The 20,718-nt window shown below is 41.2% G+C and overlaps 1 protein-coding gene and 1 long non-coding RNA gene across 4 annotated transcripts in view; one reads left to right on the top strand and one right to left on the bottom strand.

The window, feature by feature from the left end:
- agbl4 (ATP/GTP binding protein-like 4) overlaps nucleotides 1–20,718 on the bottom strand; it is a 461,627-nt gene that overhangs the window by 16,398 nt on the left and 424,511 nt on the right. For all 3 annotated transcript variants that reach the window (XM_036007246.1, XM_031307356.2, XM_031307355.2), the window contains 2 exons: nucleotides 19,080–19,194; nucleotides 9,181–9,292 (listed from right to left, as the gene is read on the bottom strand). In XM_036007246.1, coding sequence (XP_035863139.1) covers nucleotides 9,181–9,292; nucleotides 19,080–19,194 — 227 coding nt within the window. The remainder of the gene's footprint in view (nucleotides 1–9,180; nucleotides 9,293–19,079; nucleotides 19,195–20,718) is intronic.
- On the top strand, nucleotides 12,335–13,488 carry LOC118496253. The gene is made up of 2 exons (XR_004898786.1): nucleotides 12,335–12,419; nucleotides 13,118–13,488. It is a non-coding gene; the product is annotated as an uncharacterized LOC118496253 (long non-coding RNA).

The following is a 20,718-nucleotide window of genomic DNA, read 5'->3' as shown; positions in this document are numbered from 1 at the left end:
GACGTTAAATTGCTGCTATAAGTCTCCAACTCTTTTGGGAATGCTTTACACAAGATTTTGAAACTTAGTTGCAGCGATTTGCTAGAATTAACCCAAAAGTGAATTTGTGAGATCATTATCTTATCATCTTATTTTGTGAAATGTTTGATGTGGTTGAGGTCAGCATTGCAGGCCAGTAGAGTCCTTCCACGCCAAACTTGGTACCAAAACGATTAGTCAGTTAATAGATTAGTCGAGTGACTTGTTAATTGCAGCATATTCAGAAAACCTTTTATTCATGGATCTTGCTTTGTGCAAGGGGCATTGCCATGTTGAAACAGAAAAGGGTTGTCTCCAAACATGGAAGCACACTAAACACTGGTCTAAAATATCATTGTATGCTATAACATCGAGTGTTCACTTAGTTGGAACTAAGGTGCCTGGCCTAAACCCTGAAAACAGCAAAGCTTGGCCAAAAATGTATGGTATGTATGGCCAAAAGTATGTTGACACCCTTGTCCACATACTTTTGGCCCTACAGTGTATCATGTATGAAAAACAGTGTGCCAGTCCATGGAGGGGCAAACACAGCCATGGGTGGAGTATCCAAGCCACCTGCTAGATATTTTATCTTCATGAAATAAAAGTAAATCCTCTGGAAGAAACCTGCACAAATACAGAGAGAGCATGCACAGAAAGAAGGTGAAGGACCTAAAACCACATTCTGTTTGTTGTGGGTAAAGACACAAACCAGATTGAGTTCAATTTAGTCTGTCCCTGTCCTGATTCTAACCCAGAAAGTTTCACCTTCACAGCTTCATGTGAAGGACAGCAGAGGAGCAGCAGGAACAGTATCAGCAATGGAGCCCCCACAATGTCATGTCCAGGCTTACTACAATACTCAGTTAATGCTCTGTCAATCAAACTGAGACGGTTCTGAAGGCCCCACCACTGTGATTGATGCTTCAATTATCAACCCGCTCTGACCTCCAGAATTGTTCATTTGAAATTGTAATTAAGTAATTAGGGGCAATTAAGAAACGGAGACTGCCGAATGAAAGTCAGAAGACAATTTGAGAGAGAGAGAGAGAGAGAGAGAGAGAGAGAGAGAGAGAGAGCAAGCTGTCCAAATTAAACCACTCAGAGAGAAACAAAAGCCCCATCTCGCTGCAGAAACTCCAGGGAACTCTCAACTTGTGGTGAACTTGCAGCGGCCGCAAACAGTTTAGTGTAAAACCCAGAAGGTCGAAAGAATGAATTTTGTCAGACAAGTACTTATCTTCTGCATATTAATTAGATCAGGGTGCGGGGGTGCGGTGAGGGCTTTAAATGCCGGGCTTATCTTTACATGGAAAGGAAAAGGAGCTGATTGAAGCAGGATTACAAGCTCCTGAATAAAGCTCCTGGCATCAGCAGCATACCTTTTGAGGAGAAGGGAAACAGCTGCTTGTTGAAGAGAAGAAAGTTGAGCTTACTTGCTATGTAATGCACATTATCCAACATTTAACTATTGGCTATAATGCCTGTGGGAGGAGTGACACAAGTTTCTCCATGTGCAAGATCCAATTAGGCTTTGAAGTGGGCAGCAGAAAGCAGGCCTCTGATTGGAGGCACGCTAATTGACTGTTCATTTAGCCCCACCCCTTTGACAATGTTGCTATGGCTGTCAAGCTTTCTGTTTTTGCGCAACACTTATGCAGTTTACGATGATAACATTGGCAGATAAATCATTCAAAACTCCTGTTAATTTTCAGAAAAATGTGTCCTTGATTTCAGAGAGAGGCAGACAAAACCAGGCTTCTCGTTTACAGCTGGCGAATGTTGATTTTGTTGGTGTCACTAGCAGATTTTATCAGTTGTAGCTAGCCAGCTAATTTCACGCTAGTTTCAGAAGTTGGTTGAAAAGCCAACTCCTGCTGACCTTCGATTCATTTTAAGGAGATCCATGTGAAGGGGTCATAACAATGCATTTGATGACCACATACATGATATCGTGCTAAAAGACTGAGGCTAAAGCTGCATGTCCCAGGCAAAAACTCAGCATCCTCACCAATTGATGATCCATGTGAAAGACATGGGATTGCTAAATGTAGATTGAGACTGAGTAAAACTCCCCAAATCCAATAGAGCAGGATAGAACCGCTAATGTTAGTCTGTTCTACTGTTTGTTTTTACATACGCTGTAACCCATTGGCTTTGGAAGTAGCACTGTGTTAGGTTACGAACATTACTGTAAGCAGTACTCAAAAGAGCCGGACATGCAAATATTTGCAGCTTACGTTAGAGCAGACACACTGTCACAATTCTTAATATACAGAGCCGATCTTAATAAGGCCCAATATTTATTAAATGACTTCTCAGATTTTCAGGTGGATAAGAAAAAAAGCAGAATATTAATAACCATAACATACTGCAAAAAAATGAATATTACTTTTTTGGAAAAATGAATTTTCACAATTCTTATCATTTGAGAAACTAACATTTTTACTATTGTTGTTTCTGATTTGTTCATGTTTATATGTGAACGTGTGTATGCACGTGCTAATGTGTATCTGTGGGAGTGCGGGGTTGGAGGGTAGGGAATCTGTGTATGGTTTGCTGATTGATCTACACTCCCTAAATAAAAAGATGTTTAAAAAAATAAATTAAAAATAAGGCCCAATGCACAATGTTTTAACAAGTGGAGGAATTCATAGCTCGACAGCCCTGCTGTACTTAGTTATGGCTGATAAACTATGATGGGTGGGGTGGATTTAGCAAATGGTCAATTCCAACCTCAAGTCAACAAGTTAAATCTGGGCAGAGAAAGCAAGAGTGGAAACCTCTCATTTACCTAGGCAATGACTGATGAAGTGCCCTTTAGCAAGGTACTAGCCTATTCCAGTGGAGCTATAGGTGTGGATTTGTGCAACTGTGTGAGCATCAAACATTTATATCTAGTCAAACTTCATCACATAAAAATGATGGAAAGAAGAACTGTCATATCACCTATACACTGTAAAACTCTAGCCAACATTTCATTAGATAGAGAAGCCAATTCAGGTCGCGGGGGCACATGGTCAGTGACCCTCTAATGATGTAGCAGTGACAGAACATGGCAGATGGCATGACCTGCTTCATGGACCAGAGTAAATGACACAAAACTCTCCCTCCGTCTGTCTCCGTCTCATTCATTGTCTACCTCCCCCCTCCCTCTCAGTCTGCACTGTGCTCTCAAATTGATGGCGGTATTTGTCTGTTTATGAACACAGAGGTGACTTGTAATCAGCCTGAACGGGCGCAGGCAGCCCTCTGCTTCGGGCCTGTTAGTGCCACATAAGCTGCCACATCTGTTCGGAGGGCCTGCCAGGAGAACAGGTAAAGGGGAAAAAGAGGTAAAGAGGGGAGGTATTGAAAAAATAATTTGAACTATTATGTAAATAATTAAGATAAAGTAAAAGCCCCTAAACTAAGTTGATAAAAAGGCACACAAATTGCCAGAGTGTAAGAACTTTATCTATATCTTCCTGTGAAAAGCAGACAATTCAGTTTCCAACTGAGGGAGAATAAAAGAGGGATGATGGAGGGATTGAAACGACACAGGGATGATGGGGTAAAATTGGCCGTAAATCTCAGAAATAGATCAGAAATGGATGGCTGACACCAGAGGACAACGCACATGGAGAGAAGAGAGAGAAGAGAGGGAGGCAGAGAATAAGACAGACAGAGATCTTCTGCTTCACACATACAGTACAGTAAAATGCAAATCTGACTATTGAACAAAGAGAGACAGAGACAGAAAAAGAGTGAGGCCGTTGGACACACAGAAGTGGGCCTTAGGGAGGATTTTAAGGTGCAAAATCATCTAGGTGCTGTGACAGGACCTAATACATTTGTTTCAGATAGAAAATTAGTTTTTTAATATTAAAAAGGTCAAAAAGAAGCCAAGGTAACAATGACCTCTTTGTCATCTTTAACAAATTATCCAAAATGGCAGTGTCAAATTGGTGGGGATGTCGGCCAGTGATGAATGCTTCTGGTAATCAGCCAATCGCAAAGAATTCTTCTCCTGCTTTTGATAAATGAGCTGGAAAAGCAACGCTTTAGGAAGGAGATGGGTCCATTTGTTTCTTTGGTCTCTTTTCCTTTTTTTCTCCCTCTCCATTTCTCTCTTTTCAAAACAAACAACAGGGTAGCTTGGGAACAGATTATAGCTTCTTGCATCACTGACTTTTTCAGCCATTTTCCCTGCTGACCAATGTTCAGCTGCAGATGGTAAATGATGGAATTTTATGAAACAGCTTGAGCAAACTTGCCTTCAGATGGATGGAGAGAAGTTTACAGCCAGCTTATGAGGATATACTTAGTCGCCATTCACACAATGGCTATACTTGATCACACCTCTATTTTACATTTCATATTGTATTTATTATGTGAAGAATATGTGCAAGCTCCCTTTAAAGCTGTGTTAAGCAGTTTTGGACTCCTGGAGGCAGAAAAACAAATAAACTCACTAACAGAACTGTTGATTTACTAACAGCTGAACATCTTGATCCTATGGTTCACATGGTAGCAAATCATTGCTCTATTACACCACCAGTAGACACAGTACAACATGAGCATTCCAGTGGAGTCCTCTTCCTTGTCACCTGATGGACGTAGCCAAATATTCACTCTAGTAACTGGCCCACAAACTCCTAAACTACCCAAGGTTGCTTAAAGAATAAGGCTAGTATGTATAAATATATTTTATATTGTTACAATAAACAACACTTCCCCTGATGAGACTGGATGGAATTGCCTTGCTAGCAGTCCTGACCTCAACCCCATTGAACACTTGTGGGATCAGCTTGGGTGTGCTGTTTGTGCCAGAGTGACCAACACAACCACGTTGGCTGACTTGCGACAAATGCTGGTTGAAGAATGTGATGCCATCCCACAGCAGTGTGTGACCAGGCTGGTGACCAGCATGAGGAGGAGGTGTCAGGCTGTTGTGGCTGTGTATGGTTCTTCCACACGCTACTGAGGCTGCTGTTTGTGAAATGAATAAATTGTTAAATTGCCAATATGTCTTGTTTCTTCAAACTTCAATCATCCAATCCACCAAACACCAAACGAGTCAATGGCAGAATAAGCTGTTTGGCATTGGCAGAGAAGATTTGGCAAATTTTTCATGGGCACAACCCACATACTCAGCGCTGCTGCTCATCCCACAAATGCATGTTTCTTACAAATGGGGCACCATTTGAAAGGGAACTAAACAGGCTTTCCAATGGTATAAGATGTATTGCCAAAAATAATTACCTCAGAGAAATAATTTCTTTTTTTCTTTCTTAATTTCCTTACTTTTTGTGCTAAGTTTAGCTGGTGTCTCTGTGCCATAGAACTCCATTGTTCCAAAACTTTAAAAAACATGAAAGAGCCATACTGTTGAATTACGTGACCCATTCCGTTAATTTACTTATCTGCTTCATCGTCATTTTGTAGCAACAGGTCAATCAGCTTGAGCAGCGAGGGTGTTGATTCTCAGTGCAGCCCTGTCTCCTAAAAATTAGGTTCCAATACAATTAAACTGCATTCTCAATTACGTTTCCAGGGAAACATATTTTCTCTCAGATTACGTTTGCTGTTGATGTATCACAAATATGTTTCTAATCAAAGTCCGTTGAGGAGGTCGGGGTGGATGGATGGGTCAAACAAAGACGAGACTTTCACCCAGACAACTGTTTGTGTCCTGCGTGGCACCAAAGGACAATGTTGAGTTATTTTAACTTTTGTACATAACTTAAGTTACGTAACAAACTAAATTAAACCAAACCATGATCTTTTCTTAGACCTAATCAAGTAGTTTTGTTTCAATTCACAACTTTAACCACATGTTTAAAACTGCAACCGTTTCACAATGTGCGCCTGCTCCAGTACGAGGACATGTTGAAACATCTGGGAGAAAATATGTTACCCTCGAAACATTATTGAGAATGCTGTTTTGTTGTATGGGAATGTCATTTTAGACATATACAATTCATATTAAATAACCTTTAATTTTCATTTCATTTCCTCTGAAGGGGAAAAAATATTTTATCATTCCCCAGTTTCTCTTTATGCAGGCTGTTTGTTGTGAGGAGTGACAAATGTATACTCTTGATGCCAAACTGTAACTGTACGTACTCTATTTTCATATAATAATATAACCGTTCCAAGCGAGCCGGCTGATGGGACTTTAAGTCATTGAATTTAAAAGATCATTTCTTGTTCAGACAGAGTTTGCATAAACACTAGTGAGTGCAAATGTTCTGAGCAGTGTTGAATTTATATACAAATATTTGTCAAATAAAAGTTTCCAGCCAACAATACCAATGCAGCTTAGATTGCTCCTGCAACAAGCTTTGATTTAAATGCCACTTGTCTAGAAACGCGCAGCCAGTTATTGAAGTTATTGCCTGAACAGAACAAGGAAGGTATTTTACCAGCAGAAAGAGAGTGCAGCTGAATTCACAATGATGGAGAATCACTTTGGAGTGACGAGGGTGTCTGTCACAAGAATGGTTGATGGGGTTTCAAACTGAATGGGCTCCTTTGTGCAACGGATGGCAATGTGACTTTGAGTTATGATGCCTTACGCACTTAACTGTGGGTATCTAAAGTAGTGAAGAAATCGTGGTGATGGACAAAACGTCATGAACGTCAGATTTATGTACATAAAAAGCCAAAGAAAATTGCACAGCACCTCAAATAAAATTAGCGTTCACAATCTGCATTGGTTTTACTGATAATAAGGAACATACCTTAAGATTACTGAAACTTAGAAAGACTAAACAGCCCAAATATGATGACTTGACATCAGCATACAGTTTTTAGTCTTGTCACTCAGAAAGAAACACATACTGAACAACTTGAATGAGAAAATACAGTGGACCACACTGAATCACTGTTATTAGAGTTGTATTACTAGGCAATCACCCAAATCATGCAAGGGCATGAATTATCATGTGTAATGGTACCTAGAGATGCACATTTATCAAAAACACAATTTAACTTCCTTGTTTCTGCTGTAACCAGGATTTTCTGTCAAGCCTTATGATCACCACAAAGGGACTTCATTTCATTTTCTAAAGTTATGATCATGGTTCGAAGTTATCAGGTTATAGTTCTTTAGTTATTTCAGTGTTATCTTGAATTCAACAGGTGTCATAAACTTAAAGTATTCAAACATAATTGCAGTCGCATGCCTACCACCACACTTCACTTAAAAGTTAAAGCTGTAACTCCGAAAGACAATAACAACCTCAATGGTATTTTTTGAACGCAGGGGTTTGTTGTTCTTGGGTTGATTCCAATCAGTGTAAGAGAAGGATTATTGCAATATGTTGTGAATGTAGAAAAATTGAGAAAATGTAACTCTGCCTTTACCGATTTAACTGTGCTTATGAGGAACAGTCCATTACAATTTATTGTAGCCTATAGCAACACACATTGACATTTACTGTGTTCGTCCTGTTACAGCATCAGCATCAAGACCAGCATTCCTAACACACTATTACAAATTTAACAGCAAGCAACAACAACATTACAATGACAAACAAGGGCTGCTAATAAAGCTATATTAGCTATCTTGTGGCCCCCAGCCACCTGTGTGAGTGACTCGCTGAACCTCTACGAACTGTTCTCCACACTTTGGGTTGCATACCTGAATAGATTTTCAGACAAATCAACGTCATAAAGTATAGGCTAATATCTTTCTCCGACAAATAATTGTTAGGTTAATGTATCTGTGTTTGATTCAGAACTACCCTTACTTGCAAACTCTAGTTTTTAGGCACAATTGTAGGGTACAGTATGAAATATCACCTTAAAATTGATATTGACCTCCCATTCCAGCTTCCTCTCAGTCTCCTAGTTTGTAAACAAATGACCACACTGAGTTAGCAGCTAGTATATGGGCCATATATGGTAGTTTAGCCCAACTGTTCTGCTGCTGATCTCCTGTTAATGGAGTCCTCCAGCGGAGCCCTCCAACCCTGGTAACCTCATTAGACACTATGCCCGCTGAGTGAGATGAGCATGAATGGAGGGCAGCAGCACAGGGCCTCCAGGCTGCAGAGTTGGCATTGAAACTGGCATCTGGGAGCCCCAGACATGAGTAGTGTGTCTGATGGGATTAACTGGCTGTGGCGAGAAAGAGAGAGAGAGAGAGAGAGAGAGAGAGAAGAGTAGCGATTGCCCAAGCCTCCAAATTAACTCTGCAAGACTAAAGGCAATCATCAGTTGTTTCACAAGAAAAGAGCAAAAATTGATTAAAAGTCTGCAAAATTAATATAATTTAGTGTGTTTTCTTAATTTCCTACACCTGCAATTACCTCATGACTCCTTAGATTCATCTCCCGACCCTTTAGGGGGGCTCAACCCCAAGGTTGGGAAGAACTCCTCTATATAATGGTGCGATTGTAACAATTTATTGTATGCATTTGAGAACACTTGTTTGCGCATCGCAGTATTCTCGTGTGACGAGAGAGTGTTATTATGTGTATGCGTGTTTGCTCAGGGTGAGTATGTGTGTGTGAGTGTGTGTGAATGACAGGCACGAGTGGATCACCCTGCCATGACAGAGTCTATCGATCAGTTTGTCAGCGCCGGGGGAAAAGGTTAATCTGCCCGATGCCAGCCCTGCGCCTCACCCCATCTCTGGCCTGCCCTGCATCCCGCCCCAGCCCGCTCCCTCTCTTATCAGGATTAGAGGAGTGTACAAAAGGGCAGAGTATTCCCAGGACACACACTGACCTTCAATAATCCCACCAACCTGCCGCTCTGCTTATAATTAACATCAGGAACAAAGAGAGAAATCCCTTGCCTGGCTGTGTAGCGTTCCTCTGACTGAAAGACTAAAACTGGAGAAGGAAAAAGTTACAGTAGAGTTAGAGACTGAAAGCATAGAGACTTGCTTCAGTAATATGTTTTGAATGGCCAGGAGAGCCGAGCTGACATTCTAGGGTGCTGACGAGCCTATCCGTGCTCCCCAGTGCACACACCCTAAACACAGATTGGAGGAACATGCTGAACCAAGCAGGGAGACAGAAACTGTTCTTGGGACCAGCAGACATTGCTGTGTTGAAGAAATGTTGAACACAGTATGTAGGACGTGTGCATATTTGTGTGTGTGTGTGTGTGTGTGTGTGTGTGTGTGCATGTGTGCATGCATGCATGCGTGCTTGCTTGCTCGCTCACCGGGTCTTGGTTCATCTGAACTATGAGTTGTTTGACAGCGTGCAACGTGGGGTGGGCCCATGGAGAGGGATCCTGCCAGTGGCGATTCAGGTCGAAACCCATCAGAGAACACCTGTATACACACACACACACACACACACCCACACACACACACACACACACACACACACACACATACACACACAGCTTTAATGGAAAACTATAATGCGGTCTGCCTTTGAAAAAATATTACAAATGATTAAAGGTACTCTGCTGAGTTTTTGACCACTAGTGGCGCTGTGGAGAAATGTTTCTAAGAGTGGGTTTTATTTTCATCTTGTGCACACATACAAGTCCTGCCAATAGTACACTATTCCACTGATCTATTAAATGTAGCAATGCACCAACACAGGCAAGGAAGAAGACTGCTAGCAAACAAATGTAAATATCCAAAGTGTCCAAAATCACTCTGTCATTCACTCCTCCCTATATAGACTCTGGATAGTTCACTCTAGAGCAGTACATCAAGACCTCAGACTTATGAATCATAGTTATTTTGTTTCATCACTGTATGTTGTCTTGCACGCTCATGCTTTATTCTTGGCCAGGTCACCGTTGCAAATGAGAACTTGTTCTCAACGGCCTACCTGGTTAAATAAAGGTTAAATAAAAAAATAAATAAAAAAAAGGTGCAGAGCCACCCATTTTGTTTTTATAAAATGTGACACATTGCATCATGACATTGTTAGCAGAAAGAAGAGTACATGGAATTCACAGTCAATATTCGGACAGTAGTAATTAGACAGTGATTTATGAGGAAATACATTCAACACATTAATTAGGGCTAAAATGTACACACAATGCAGTACATTTGTTTACAAAATACTACACAGGGTACCTTTAAAGTGGCTTTATGTAACTTTCAGTTTGTGTTGATTCTAGCAGCCGCTTTGGACAAAAGCGGTAGTGTTTTTACCACACCTGCTGTCGTAAAGGTCTTTTTTTTACGGTGCTTTATTGCCCACTGTACATTACCGAGTAAGCATTATGGGGAGGTCATACAGTTGCGATGAATGTTATGCTCAGACAGAAAATCATTAATTTACAATAAGAGAATACAATACAGATGCATCGTTGCATACTTTAGATGTCTCCTGAGCTAAACCGGGTCTCACTGTCACGAGCCAAAGCATTAAGAGTTTTTTGTAGCAACCAATTAATATAGCGCATTTAATGAAACGCATGGACGCTTTATACAAGTAACGTTACAGGGGGACAAGGGAAAAGAAAATAGTAGGCCAACACAAACACGGACTAAAAGGAATCTGCGCTAAATGGAAGGAGTACGTAATTTAATGTGGGCTACTGACGTACAACCACATCTCACATTGTAAAGTTATTTTATTAACGAAATAGAGATATTACATACCTGCGTGCGAATTCGGGGTTTTGAATCATTTAAAATCCCATAATTGTCTCCATCTGTTGATAGCCCGACCGAGTGTGACGCGCGTTATCACCCGTTGTCTTTCACTTTCCCTTCTAGCTTTTAGTAATTCGTTTAATTTCCTTCTTTTCTGTGATGGTACCCCAGTATCAACCATAACTACAACAGATAACTTTAAAATAACATTAAAATACAATTAGGCCTATATAAGGAAATCATCTGCTTCCTTTTACCTGGCTCAAAAGGCTAGATATGCTAACACAGGCTTTTCCGGTGTAACAAAGAAATCTGTGACCCATCAGAATGTGTTACTGTCATCTTCCTTCGCGGTCAACTTGAAGAGGAAAAGAGAGGCAAGGATTGCGGAGTTGGAAGAACACTGTAAATTGTTAGAGCAGTCTCTTAAGACTTGTTTTTCTAAATCTACACATACTCTTCTAGTCACAAGTCGAACAGAGCTGAATGATCTGCAAAGAAGGAGAGCTGAGTTCATAATGCACAGAGTGAGGCAAAATTACTATTTTAATGGCTGTAAACCAAGCAAATTGCTTGCTCTGAAATTAAAACAAAGCGAATCCAGAGCTACTATCAACAGCATCCGCACAGATCGAGGTATCTCAACGATATCAGCGCCACTTTTCAATCCTTCTACTCAAAGTTGTATGAGTCCTCCTGCAACCCAGATCCGACACAGTGCCAGGAGTTCCTAAAAGAGCTAAACCTGCCTCTTCTTGACCCAGAGGAGGCAGAAGAACGGGGTCAATCGATAACGTTAGAGGAACTTAAATCAGCATTAAAAACAGTTAAAAAAGGGAAAACGCCAGGGTTGGATGGAATTCCATTAGAACTTCTTCTACAGTATTTTGACATATTAGGACCTACCATTTTACAAGCTTTAACTTCAGCCATAGAAAAGGGTACTTTCCACCAACATTGCGCTAATTTCTGTCATGCCAAAGAAGGGAAAAGATCCTACGGATTGCTCAAATTTCAGGCCCATCAGCCTCATCGGGACTGATATTAAGCTTTACTCCAAAGTCTTGGCTCTCCGCCTAGAGCGCTTTATCGAGAAACTAGTCCACCCCGACCAATCAGGTTTTATACCCAAGCGTCATGCTGCAGACAATGTAGGCAGACTATTTCATGTAATAGAAGAAGCCAAAAACCTTCCAACAACGGCAGCAGTGATATCAGTGGACGCGGAAAAGGCTTTCGACTGCCTAGAGTGGAACTATTTGTGGCAAGCAATGGAGATGCTTGGTTTGGGTGCCAAATTCATTGACATGGTGCGTACTTTATATGCGAATCCCACAGCCATAGTCTCAACCAATGGCTTGCACTCTCAGCCATTTCCCATCGAGTGGGGCTTGTATGGAGCTAGAACAGTGACAGTAACCTGTGGCATTGAAACAACAGTAATGGCACTGAAAAATGTAAAAAATATAATATAAAAAATATAAAAACACAAACATCAAAAAGTAATAATCTCACAATGCTATTATTTTATTTCACTTTGACATTTGTTTGCATTATGATAGGTTTTTCAATGTCAATCTACATTTTTTCTTGATGTTGGTCTTTTTTCAGTGACAGTTTTTTTTTACGCTGTCAGGATTTTTACAAAAGTTTCAACTTTCTGTCACTGTTTTGGCGTAGGGAGGAGGGGCCTGAGGGGAGGGACAAAGAGGGCATGGTTTACAGCTAATTTGCATAGGCTACTGGGAGAGACAGCTCCACAGGAATCCTCACAGATGTGTTTTAACTTTAAATCTGCAATGGCTTCCACAAGTTCACCTGGAACCTCCAAATCTAAGTAAGTTTATCTCTTTTTTTCACGTAGAAGCAGGCTGGTTTAGTCTTAACTTTTAATGTAGGCCTTTAATGTAATTTTGGCAGAGGTTAGAACTGTTCTCTTAATGGCTAATTGTAGCTAAGTCTCCCGCCGGGGATGTCAATCTATCTTCTATAATCTAATATTTATAATAACAGTAATTCCTGTCCTTTAAGAGTCCTAAGGCCAGTGTTATTGCTGGTGCACAAGGCTTGACTCGCTTGCGTCTCCCATTAGCTCCGTCATGGATGTATTAAGACAACGAGCTCCGCTCTCTCTACCTGCCACTAACACTGGCACGGAACCTTAACGCCCCTCCCCCATAACTCTCCTTCAATCACAAGTATAGCTGCTGACTGACAGGTTTCTAGGCAAATCACACTAACAGGCAGAACGCATTCACTGACATTTCCTAAAACTGGGAAAACACAGTTACTGAAAAACTACCTTAGCTGAACATAACAGTTAACATTATCATGTGAACCAATCCAGTACAATATTTTTTAACTGTTTAACTTATAGTGTTAATCAGTCAAAAGTATTATCGGTTAAAGGTTTACTTGGACATAAATGTATAAACTTGCCTGTAAACAAAAACAAGTATTTATGTGGTATTTCTGGATTAAAGGCATAACTTTTACATTTCTCATCCGATTTCACTAAGTTGTGTATAATTACAGGCACCTTTGACTGGGAGGCAATTTATGGAGAGACTGCTGAGAAGGCTTCAGGAAGTTCTGCAACGTCAGCCTGTGGATTTTGACTATTTACACTTTTACACAGTGTTTTACACTTACACTGTTTTAAGTCACGAAATGGGACTTGTACCCTTTTGCATAGGCCAGTAGACATTAACCCTCATATGCATTATCATTGCATTTACTGTAATTTGTTATGCAATATAGAGTCAAATTCTTACTTGAATATATATATATATATAATATTGTTATTCATTGAAAAGGTACAGCTTTAACTGTTTTGCTGGAGTCCATACTGTAAATGCATGTCATTTCAAAAACTGTTAAGGATTAAAATCAGTACTACATATAAAGTAGTAGTGGTATTTGTCATTTTAAAATAACAACAAAATGGTTTTCCTGTGTTATCCTGCCATGTTTATGTGTGAAGAATCACATAGTTAAGTGCAGTCTTGTAAAGCTATCCGCCATTGTCCTAGGAGGGAGTCACAGGGTTAATGGCTGCCCTCAGTTCTGCCATAGTCTGCGGCCTCAGAGGGCACTGGATGGGTGGTAAAAGCACTCCACTGGCAGACTCTTCTGTCACTCTGTCATGGTCCCCCTCCAAGAAAAGATCTTGTACATCCTGTAATTGACAAGTAATGTTAATAGACTGCAGTTGCTTTTAGAATGCTTCACAAAATAATTAGGGGTCCAAGCCCGAGTCTGCAAGAACGGGCAATAGCAAAGCTATGCCGTTCACACAGCAGGGCTGTAGAACCCTATTGTTTTTCTACTGTTTAATCATCATCATAGTCATTATTCTTCTCCGCCTAAAACTCTGACTACAGCCTAAACCGTACATGGTGGGGGGTTGGCATTTTCAGGAATGGTCCAGAACTCTGCAAGGACCTCAGGCACAAAAATAGACCCACTTCCACCACTAGGTGGCGCTATAGCAGAAAAAACGCGTTTGGCCCACCGTACATTCAAAAACCATACATCCACGTGTTCCCTGGATCCAACTGAATCACGTGATATAGGCCACGCCCATTTCCGCCTAAACTTTTATGCGTGAAAAATCACGATTTATCAAAATCCTACTTTTTTGAACTCCTCCTAGACCGTGCGACCGATCGGCACGAAATTTGGCAGGTAGCATCTCCAGATGGGCCGGACAAAGAGTTAATAGAAATTATTTTGATAGGAAAAAAACTGTGCATATTACGTACAAACAAATTTGTGTAGCTAACTATGAAAACAGCAACTTTGCCATATCTCAGCCAAAATAAATGCTATCAACGACAAACTTTAGATTCATGCTTGTCGTGACCCTCTGGAGGTTGCTCACGCGTTTTACGAAAATAGGTCACTAGAGGGCGCTACAAGTACAAAAAGTTTATATCTCATGAACCGCTCATCTGATTTTTACAAAATTTGTTGGGTACCATCTAGGGCCAATCCTGAGGCCAACCCTTGAGTGGGGTACTGAGGGGGTCAAAGTGGGCGTGGCCTATGGGACCCAAGTCTAAATTTACTACTTACACTAACGTGAACAACTTTAAATTTACAGGGTAGATAGACAATGGGTCATGGACCACACCTACCAAAAATTACACATGTGGACCACTAGGTGGTGCTATAATGTTTTTTTGCTTTTAACTCAACGATGTGTAACATTACACATCGCGCATTAGAAATTCTTATATCCACGTCTTCCTTGAATCAAGCTGAATCACATGATCTAGGCCACGCCCATTTTCGCCCGAAAGGTTTTTTCGCAATATCGCGCAATGCGCAAAACCAACTTTTTCGAACTTGTCCTAGGCCGTGCGACAGATCAGCACGAAACCTGGTACGTAGCATCTCCAGATAGACGTGACCAAAAGTTACCCAAGGAATTTTGCTACGTTAAAGTATGCGCATTTGAAGACCAAACAAATTTTCCTAGCTAGCTACCACACATATATCATATCATATCTCGGCCAAATTAAATTAAATGTTATCAGCAAATAACTTGAGAACTTTGTTCAACATCCCACTACGATGCTCTGTACCAAATTTGGCAAAGATCGGCCTTTAGGGGGCGCTATAAGCAACCTTTATTTGTTTTGGCCAATAACTCAATGCATTTAAATGGGTAATTTGCAATTGCAATATCTCTGCCACAGTACATGCAATCAACACGAAACTTGTGGTGCTCGTTCGGCATGCCTCTGTACCAAATTTGGCGAAGATCGGCCATTAGGGGGCGCTATAATCAACGTAGACGAGTTTTGGCCCTTTTACTCATTGTTAATGGGATATTTGCAATGGAAATGTACCACAGACCTTGCAGCTCACACTTCTCAATATTTACTGATGTTTGCCTCTTACCGCTAGGTTTTGGTTTTTACTTTTGCGTGCTCCTTTGTTTTTTTTACAATAAACTAACTTCTTAACCCACCTGACAAAGTTTCTACAACCTTCACAGTGGACAAATTCAACTCTTTTCTCTCACTTTTTCAATCCAAAATCAACACCATTCATAGGCGCCAATTCCGTGCAATTAAACATTGCAGTTGGTGCTAAGTGGAGCGTCTGTCATAGTGTGATTGGTTATGTCGGTGGCATTGATGCTTAATTTCCCACGAAGCACCCACGGAGGAAAACATAAATAGGCGCCTATGACGCCATTTGCACCAACTTGACCACCTCCCCTGCTCCTTCAACAATCACACCTGCCTCCCCCCTCCACCCTCTCGGTCACGCTCTCATTTCTCACTGCTGTCCCCTGCGGTCAGGGGGATTAAGAAGATTGTTTATTGTAGAGAATTGTTATAGGTCGTCTGTATATGCATGGAGGTGAACTGTTGACCACTACGTTTGCAACGGCAACGAACCGCAGACATCGCGGCTCGCGCCTCTCTATATTTGGCGACGTTTGCCACCCCGCCGCCCGGCTTCAGGTTCCGCTTTCGCGCGCTCCCCGGGGCGTTGGGGGCGACTGGCGTGGGTGGCTTGGGCCCCGTCATAACTGCTTGCAGTTCTAGTTACACTTTTTTTTCCCTTAGAGTGTGGATGGACCCCTCATCTACAGTTCCATGGAGAGAAATAGAGCAAAACCTCACTGGAAGTCTAAGACTGCAAGACCTTGCCTTTGCAGGTGTGTGTCCAAAAAGGTGTATGCTAGCCTATGGTCCTATTATTACCAGCACATTGACCAACTTTAAACAGGTGGAGGAGCAACTGAGCTACACCAATAAGTGGCATTTGAACACCCCAATTTGGCACAATACACACTTAATGTCTGGTAACAAACCCTTTGCTTGTAAGCAGTGGAGTGACAGAGGCATTTATACTGTAAACCAGCTATTCAATGAGAAAGGTATGTTGAGTTTTGAAGACCTGAAAACTAGTTTTGAGGTCACCAGGACATCATTCTTCTTGTATCTGCGCTTAAGATCAGCCCTAAAATGTTATGGAGTGCCATGGGGGAACAGTCTTGAGCCGCACCCAGTCATTAAATGGTGTGTTGATTTTCCTGTGAGAAGATTAGCGTCCAAGATCTATACTAAACTGATGCAAGTATCCATAGGAGAACTCCCAATAGCAAGGAAATGGGAGCGAGAGCAGAGACAGTTTGGGACAACATTTTCCATTGTTCCAAGAACCCAAATCACCAGCAGATCCACTTCAACATATGTCATAGGACATACTGGACTCCTCAGAAGAGATACGTCTCTAAAGTCATTCCCACTCCCTATTGCACATTCTGTCAACCTGAACAAACTGGAACTTTCATGGTCTGGGAATGTGAACAGGTGCATGAGTTCTGGAATAAAACAACATCAATAATATCTGATGTGATAGGATGTCGAATTCCTACTGACCCGATTGTCTTGTTACTTAATGACGACTCTAGATTACACCTGCTTGGAAGACAGAAGAAAGTTTGGCTAGCTGGCTCAACCGCAACCAAGAAAATGATAGCTCAATGCTGGCTCCCCCCCCACTCGCTTTGTATAAAACAGTGGTTGGCATATTTTCTAGACATAGTTATGCTTGAGCTCTCTACAGCAAGGATTAACAAAGCCAGATCATCAACTATCAACCTATGGGAAAGCGCAGCAGCATAAGTATCAGCCCTAATGACCTCAGCATCACAAGAATTAGAGGCTAGTGACTAGGCAAGGTGTGATTTCTGTTTTTTTTGTTTATTAGTTTGTTTTGTTTTCCTCGAGACCGCAGAGGGTGGGGGATGGAAGAGGGTTTTTATTCTTGTTCAATTGTATTTGTCTGTTCTGTATGTTCAAAAATATAAAAACAATAAAAAGTTGATCTAAAAAAAGATTGTGTTACTGTAGTCCCATCTACCTCCTGCAAATCATTCTGTGACTTCGCAGAAAATCGAACTTGGGCAGAGGCCAGAGCTTACTAAAAAGCTATACAAATGGCGTTCTTTTCACTGTTAGTCTTGTTTGCTTTAACAGGTCATCTAAGACCATTCTATGAAAAATGACAGAGCTTCAAAAACATAAAAAAGTTACATATAGTCACTTTAAGTAAATATATACAGTATATATTACAGAGCCCCCAAAAGTTCATGGTGGGATTTTCTTTCCTCGCAATGATTTTAACGTTTACCTCGCATTAAGTTTTGCATTACCTATATTTTTTGCATCCCCTCTTATCCATAGGATCATTTATTGTGTTGGTCCAGTCCAGTTTTACAGTTTTACACTGCCAGTTTAGGGAAACGCAAAATGTGTTGTGAAGGAATGCAAAGGTATTTCAGACAAAATATTCCCACTGTAACCTTTTGTATGGATATGGATATAATGGATGGATGTAAACAGGTACTGTACAGAGGTGGATTGCTACTATTAAGTGTTACTAGCAACCTGCAATTGCTATAATGGGATGTTTGCATGTAAAGATGCACCTGTTTGTTGTCTTGTGTATCTTTGATATTTACTAAAGCCCTTTGTAATGATACAGCAGTTACTGATACTGTGGAGCAACTGAGCAGAGCAGCCAGCCATGAACAAAAAACTCATCCCAGGTTAAGTGACATTGATTCTTTGCTCTGCATGTATCCATTTCAGTCTGCTCTGCACTGTATCCTGTATGCCTGTCTGTGTGTTAGTGTGTGTGAGACATAGATGCATGCATGTATATAAATGAGCATGTGTGATTGGTGAAGTAAGGACTATCGCTACTCACGTTATGTCAACACGCTGCTCATCGCCACTCAATGTGAAAGCAAGCTAAAATAGCCTTTAAGCAGTCACCAATCACAGTCAACAATATTACAGTAACACTGCTACTCTCACTGCACTTTAATACTCTGTGCCCAAACTCCTCCTATATGTCTATATGCTGTATTTTATGTTTGTATTCTATTTATTTCCTTGTTTTATACTGACACAAGCTGGGGGAACAATATTTAATTTTTTGTATGTACAGAAGTACACATGAAAATGACAATAAAGTAAATCTTGAATCTTCTTGCATTATAGAGATTGTCACTGTTGGGGAGCAACTGAGATACCCTGCAAATATTTTTGGAGGCAGTGACAAGGCACTGCCACTAGATGGCACTCACAAACACACTAGGAGCATGCTACTGACGCTTATCTCTGTGTACATAAGTATTCCTGGGGCTGAGCATATTAAGTAAAAGGCAATTATGAAGAAGGGAAAGAGAAGAGAGGAACAGAGAGGAGAGGAGGATGCCCACAGAGCTGCAGCAGTAGTGTTAAGGACAGAGAGGAGGAGAGGATGGACAGAGAGAACAGCCCTACGGCCAAATACTATCTTCTAACAAGTGCACTGCTGTGAGCTATATGAATTCATTAAGCTCCCTAAAGGTGGAGTTAAGAGGATATAATCCTACGCAGCAGGATATAACATGTAATGTGTGAATTCTATGCAACATAGCAATGCATTAAAATTAAGAATTAAAAGATGCGTGAATGTGTACCTGTAGTTGCCCAGGTAGACTCCATCAGGATTTAGCATGGGGACGATCTTGAAGATCACATGATCTCTTAGGATCTGAGCCACGGGATGCTGGCTCACCAGGAAGTCGATCACACCTATCAAACACACACACACACACACACACACACACACACACACACACACACACACAGGGGGAATTAGACTTGAAAAGAAAACCGAAGACGGGCTGGCAGTTAATTGAGTTTTGAGAAACAAAAGGAGAAGGAAGGACAACGAGGGGGCATCGTCAGAATCGGGGGAGGAATAGGAGACGTCAAGCCTAAATCGATACAAATGGAATGGAGCTGACGGCGCTGGAAAAACAGACAGCACACAGCGGGCTAAAAGCCAACTCTTCTGATTCATGATGATGCATACAACACACTCACACAAACTGATACTGTAGGTGGATATATATATATATATATATATATATATATATATATATATATATATATATACATATACAGTGAGGAAAATAAGTATTTGAACACCCTGCTATTTTGCAAGTTCTCCCACTTAGAAATCATGGAGGGGTCTGAAATTGTCATCGTAGGTGCATGTCCACTGTGAGAGACATAATCTAAAAAAAAAATCCAGAAATCACAATATATGATTTTTTAACTATTTATTTGTATGATACAGCTGCAAATAAGTATTTGAACACCTGTCTATCAGCTACAATTCTGACCCTCAAAGACCTGTTAGTCTGCCTTTAAAATGTCCACCTCCACTCCATTTATTATCCTAAATTAGATGCCCCTGTTTGAGGTCGTTAGCTGCATAAAGACACCTGTCCACCCCATACAATCAGTAAGAATCCAACTACTAACATGGCCAAGACCAAAGAGCTGTCCAAAGACACTAGAGACAAAATTGTACACCTCCACAAGGCTGGAAAGGGCTACGGGGAAATTGCCAAGCAGCTTGGTGAAAAAAGGTCCACTGTTGGAGCAATCATTAGAAAATGGAAGAAGCTAAACATGACTGTCAATCTCCCTCGGACTGGGGCTCCATGCAAGATCTCACCTCGTGGGGTCTCAATGATCCTAAGAAAGGTGAGAAATCAGCCCAGAACTACACGGGAGGAGCTGGTCAATGACCTGAAAAGAGCTGGGACCACCGTTTCCAAGGTTACTGTTGGTAATACACTAAGACGTCATGGTTTGAAATCATGCATGGCACGGAAAGTTCCCCTGCTTAAACCAGCACATGTCAAGGCCCGTCTTAAGTTTGCCAATGACCATTTGGATGATCCAGAGGAGTCATGGGAGAAAGTCATGTGGTCAGATGAGACCAAAATAGAACTTTTTGGTCATAATTCCACTAACCGTGTTTGGAGGAAGAAGAATGATGAGTACCATCCCAAGAACACCATCCCTACTGTGAAGCATGGGGGTGGTAGCATCATGCTTTGGGGGTGTTTTTCTGCACATGGGACAGGGCGACTGCACTGTATTAAGGAGAGGATGACCGGGGCCATGTATTGCGAGATTTTGGGGAACAACCTCCTTCCCTCAGTTAGAACATTGAAGATGGGTCGAGGCTGGGTCTTCCAACATGACAATGACCCGAAGCACACAGCCAGGATAACCAAGGAGTGGCTCTGTAAGAAGCAT

Source organism: Sander lucioperca, chromosome 11, assembly GCF_008315115.2.
Source record: "Sander lucioperca isolate FBNREF2018 chromosome 11, SLUC_FBN_1.2, whole genome shotgun sequence".
Classification (NCBI taxonomy): Eukaryota; Metazoa; Chordata; class Actinopteri; order Perciformes; family Percidae; genus Sander; species Sander lucioperca.
This window is presented reverse-complemented; position numbering and strand designations above follow the sequence as displayed.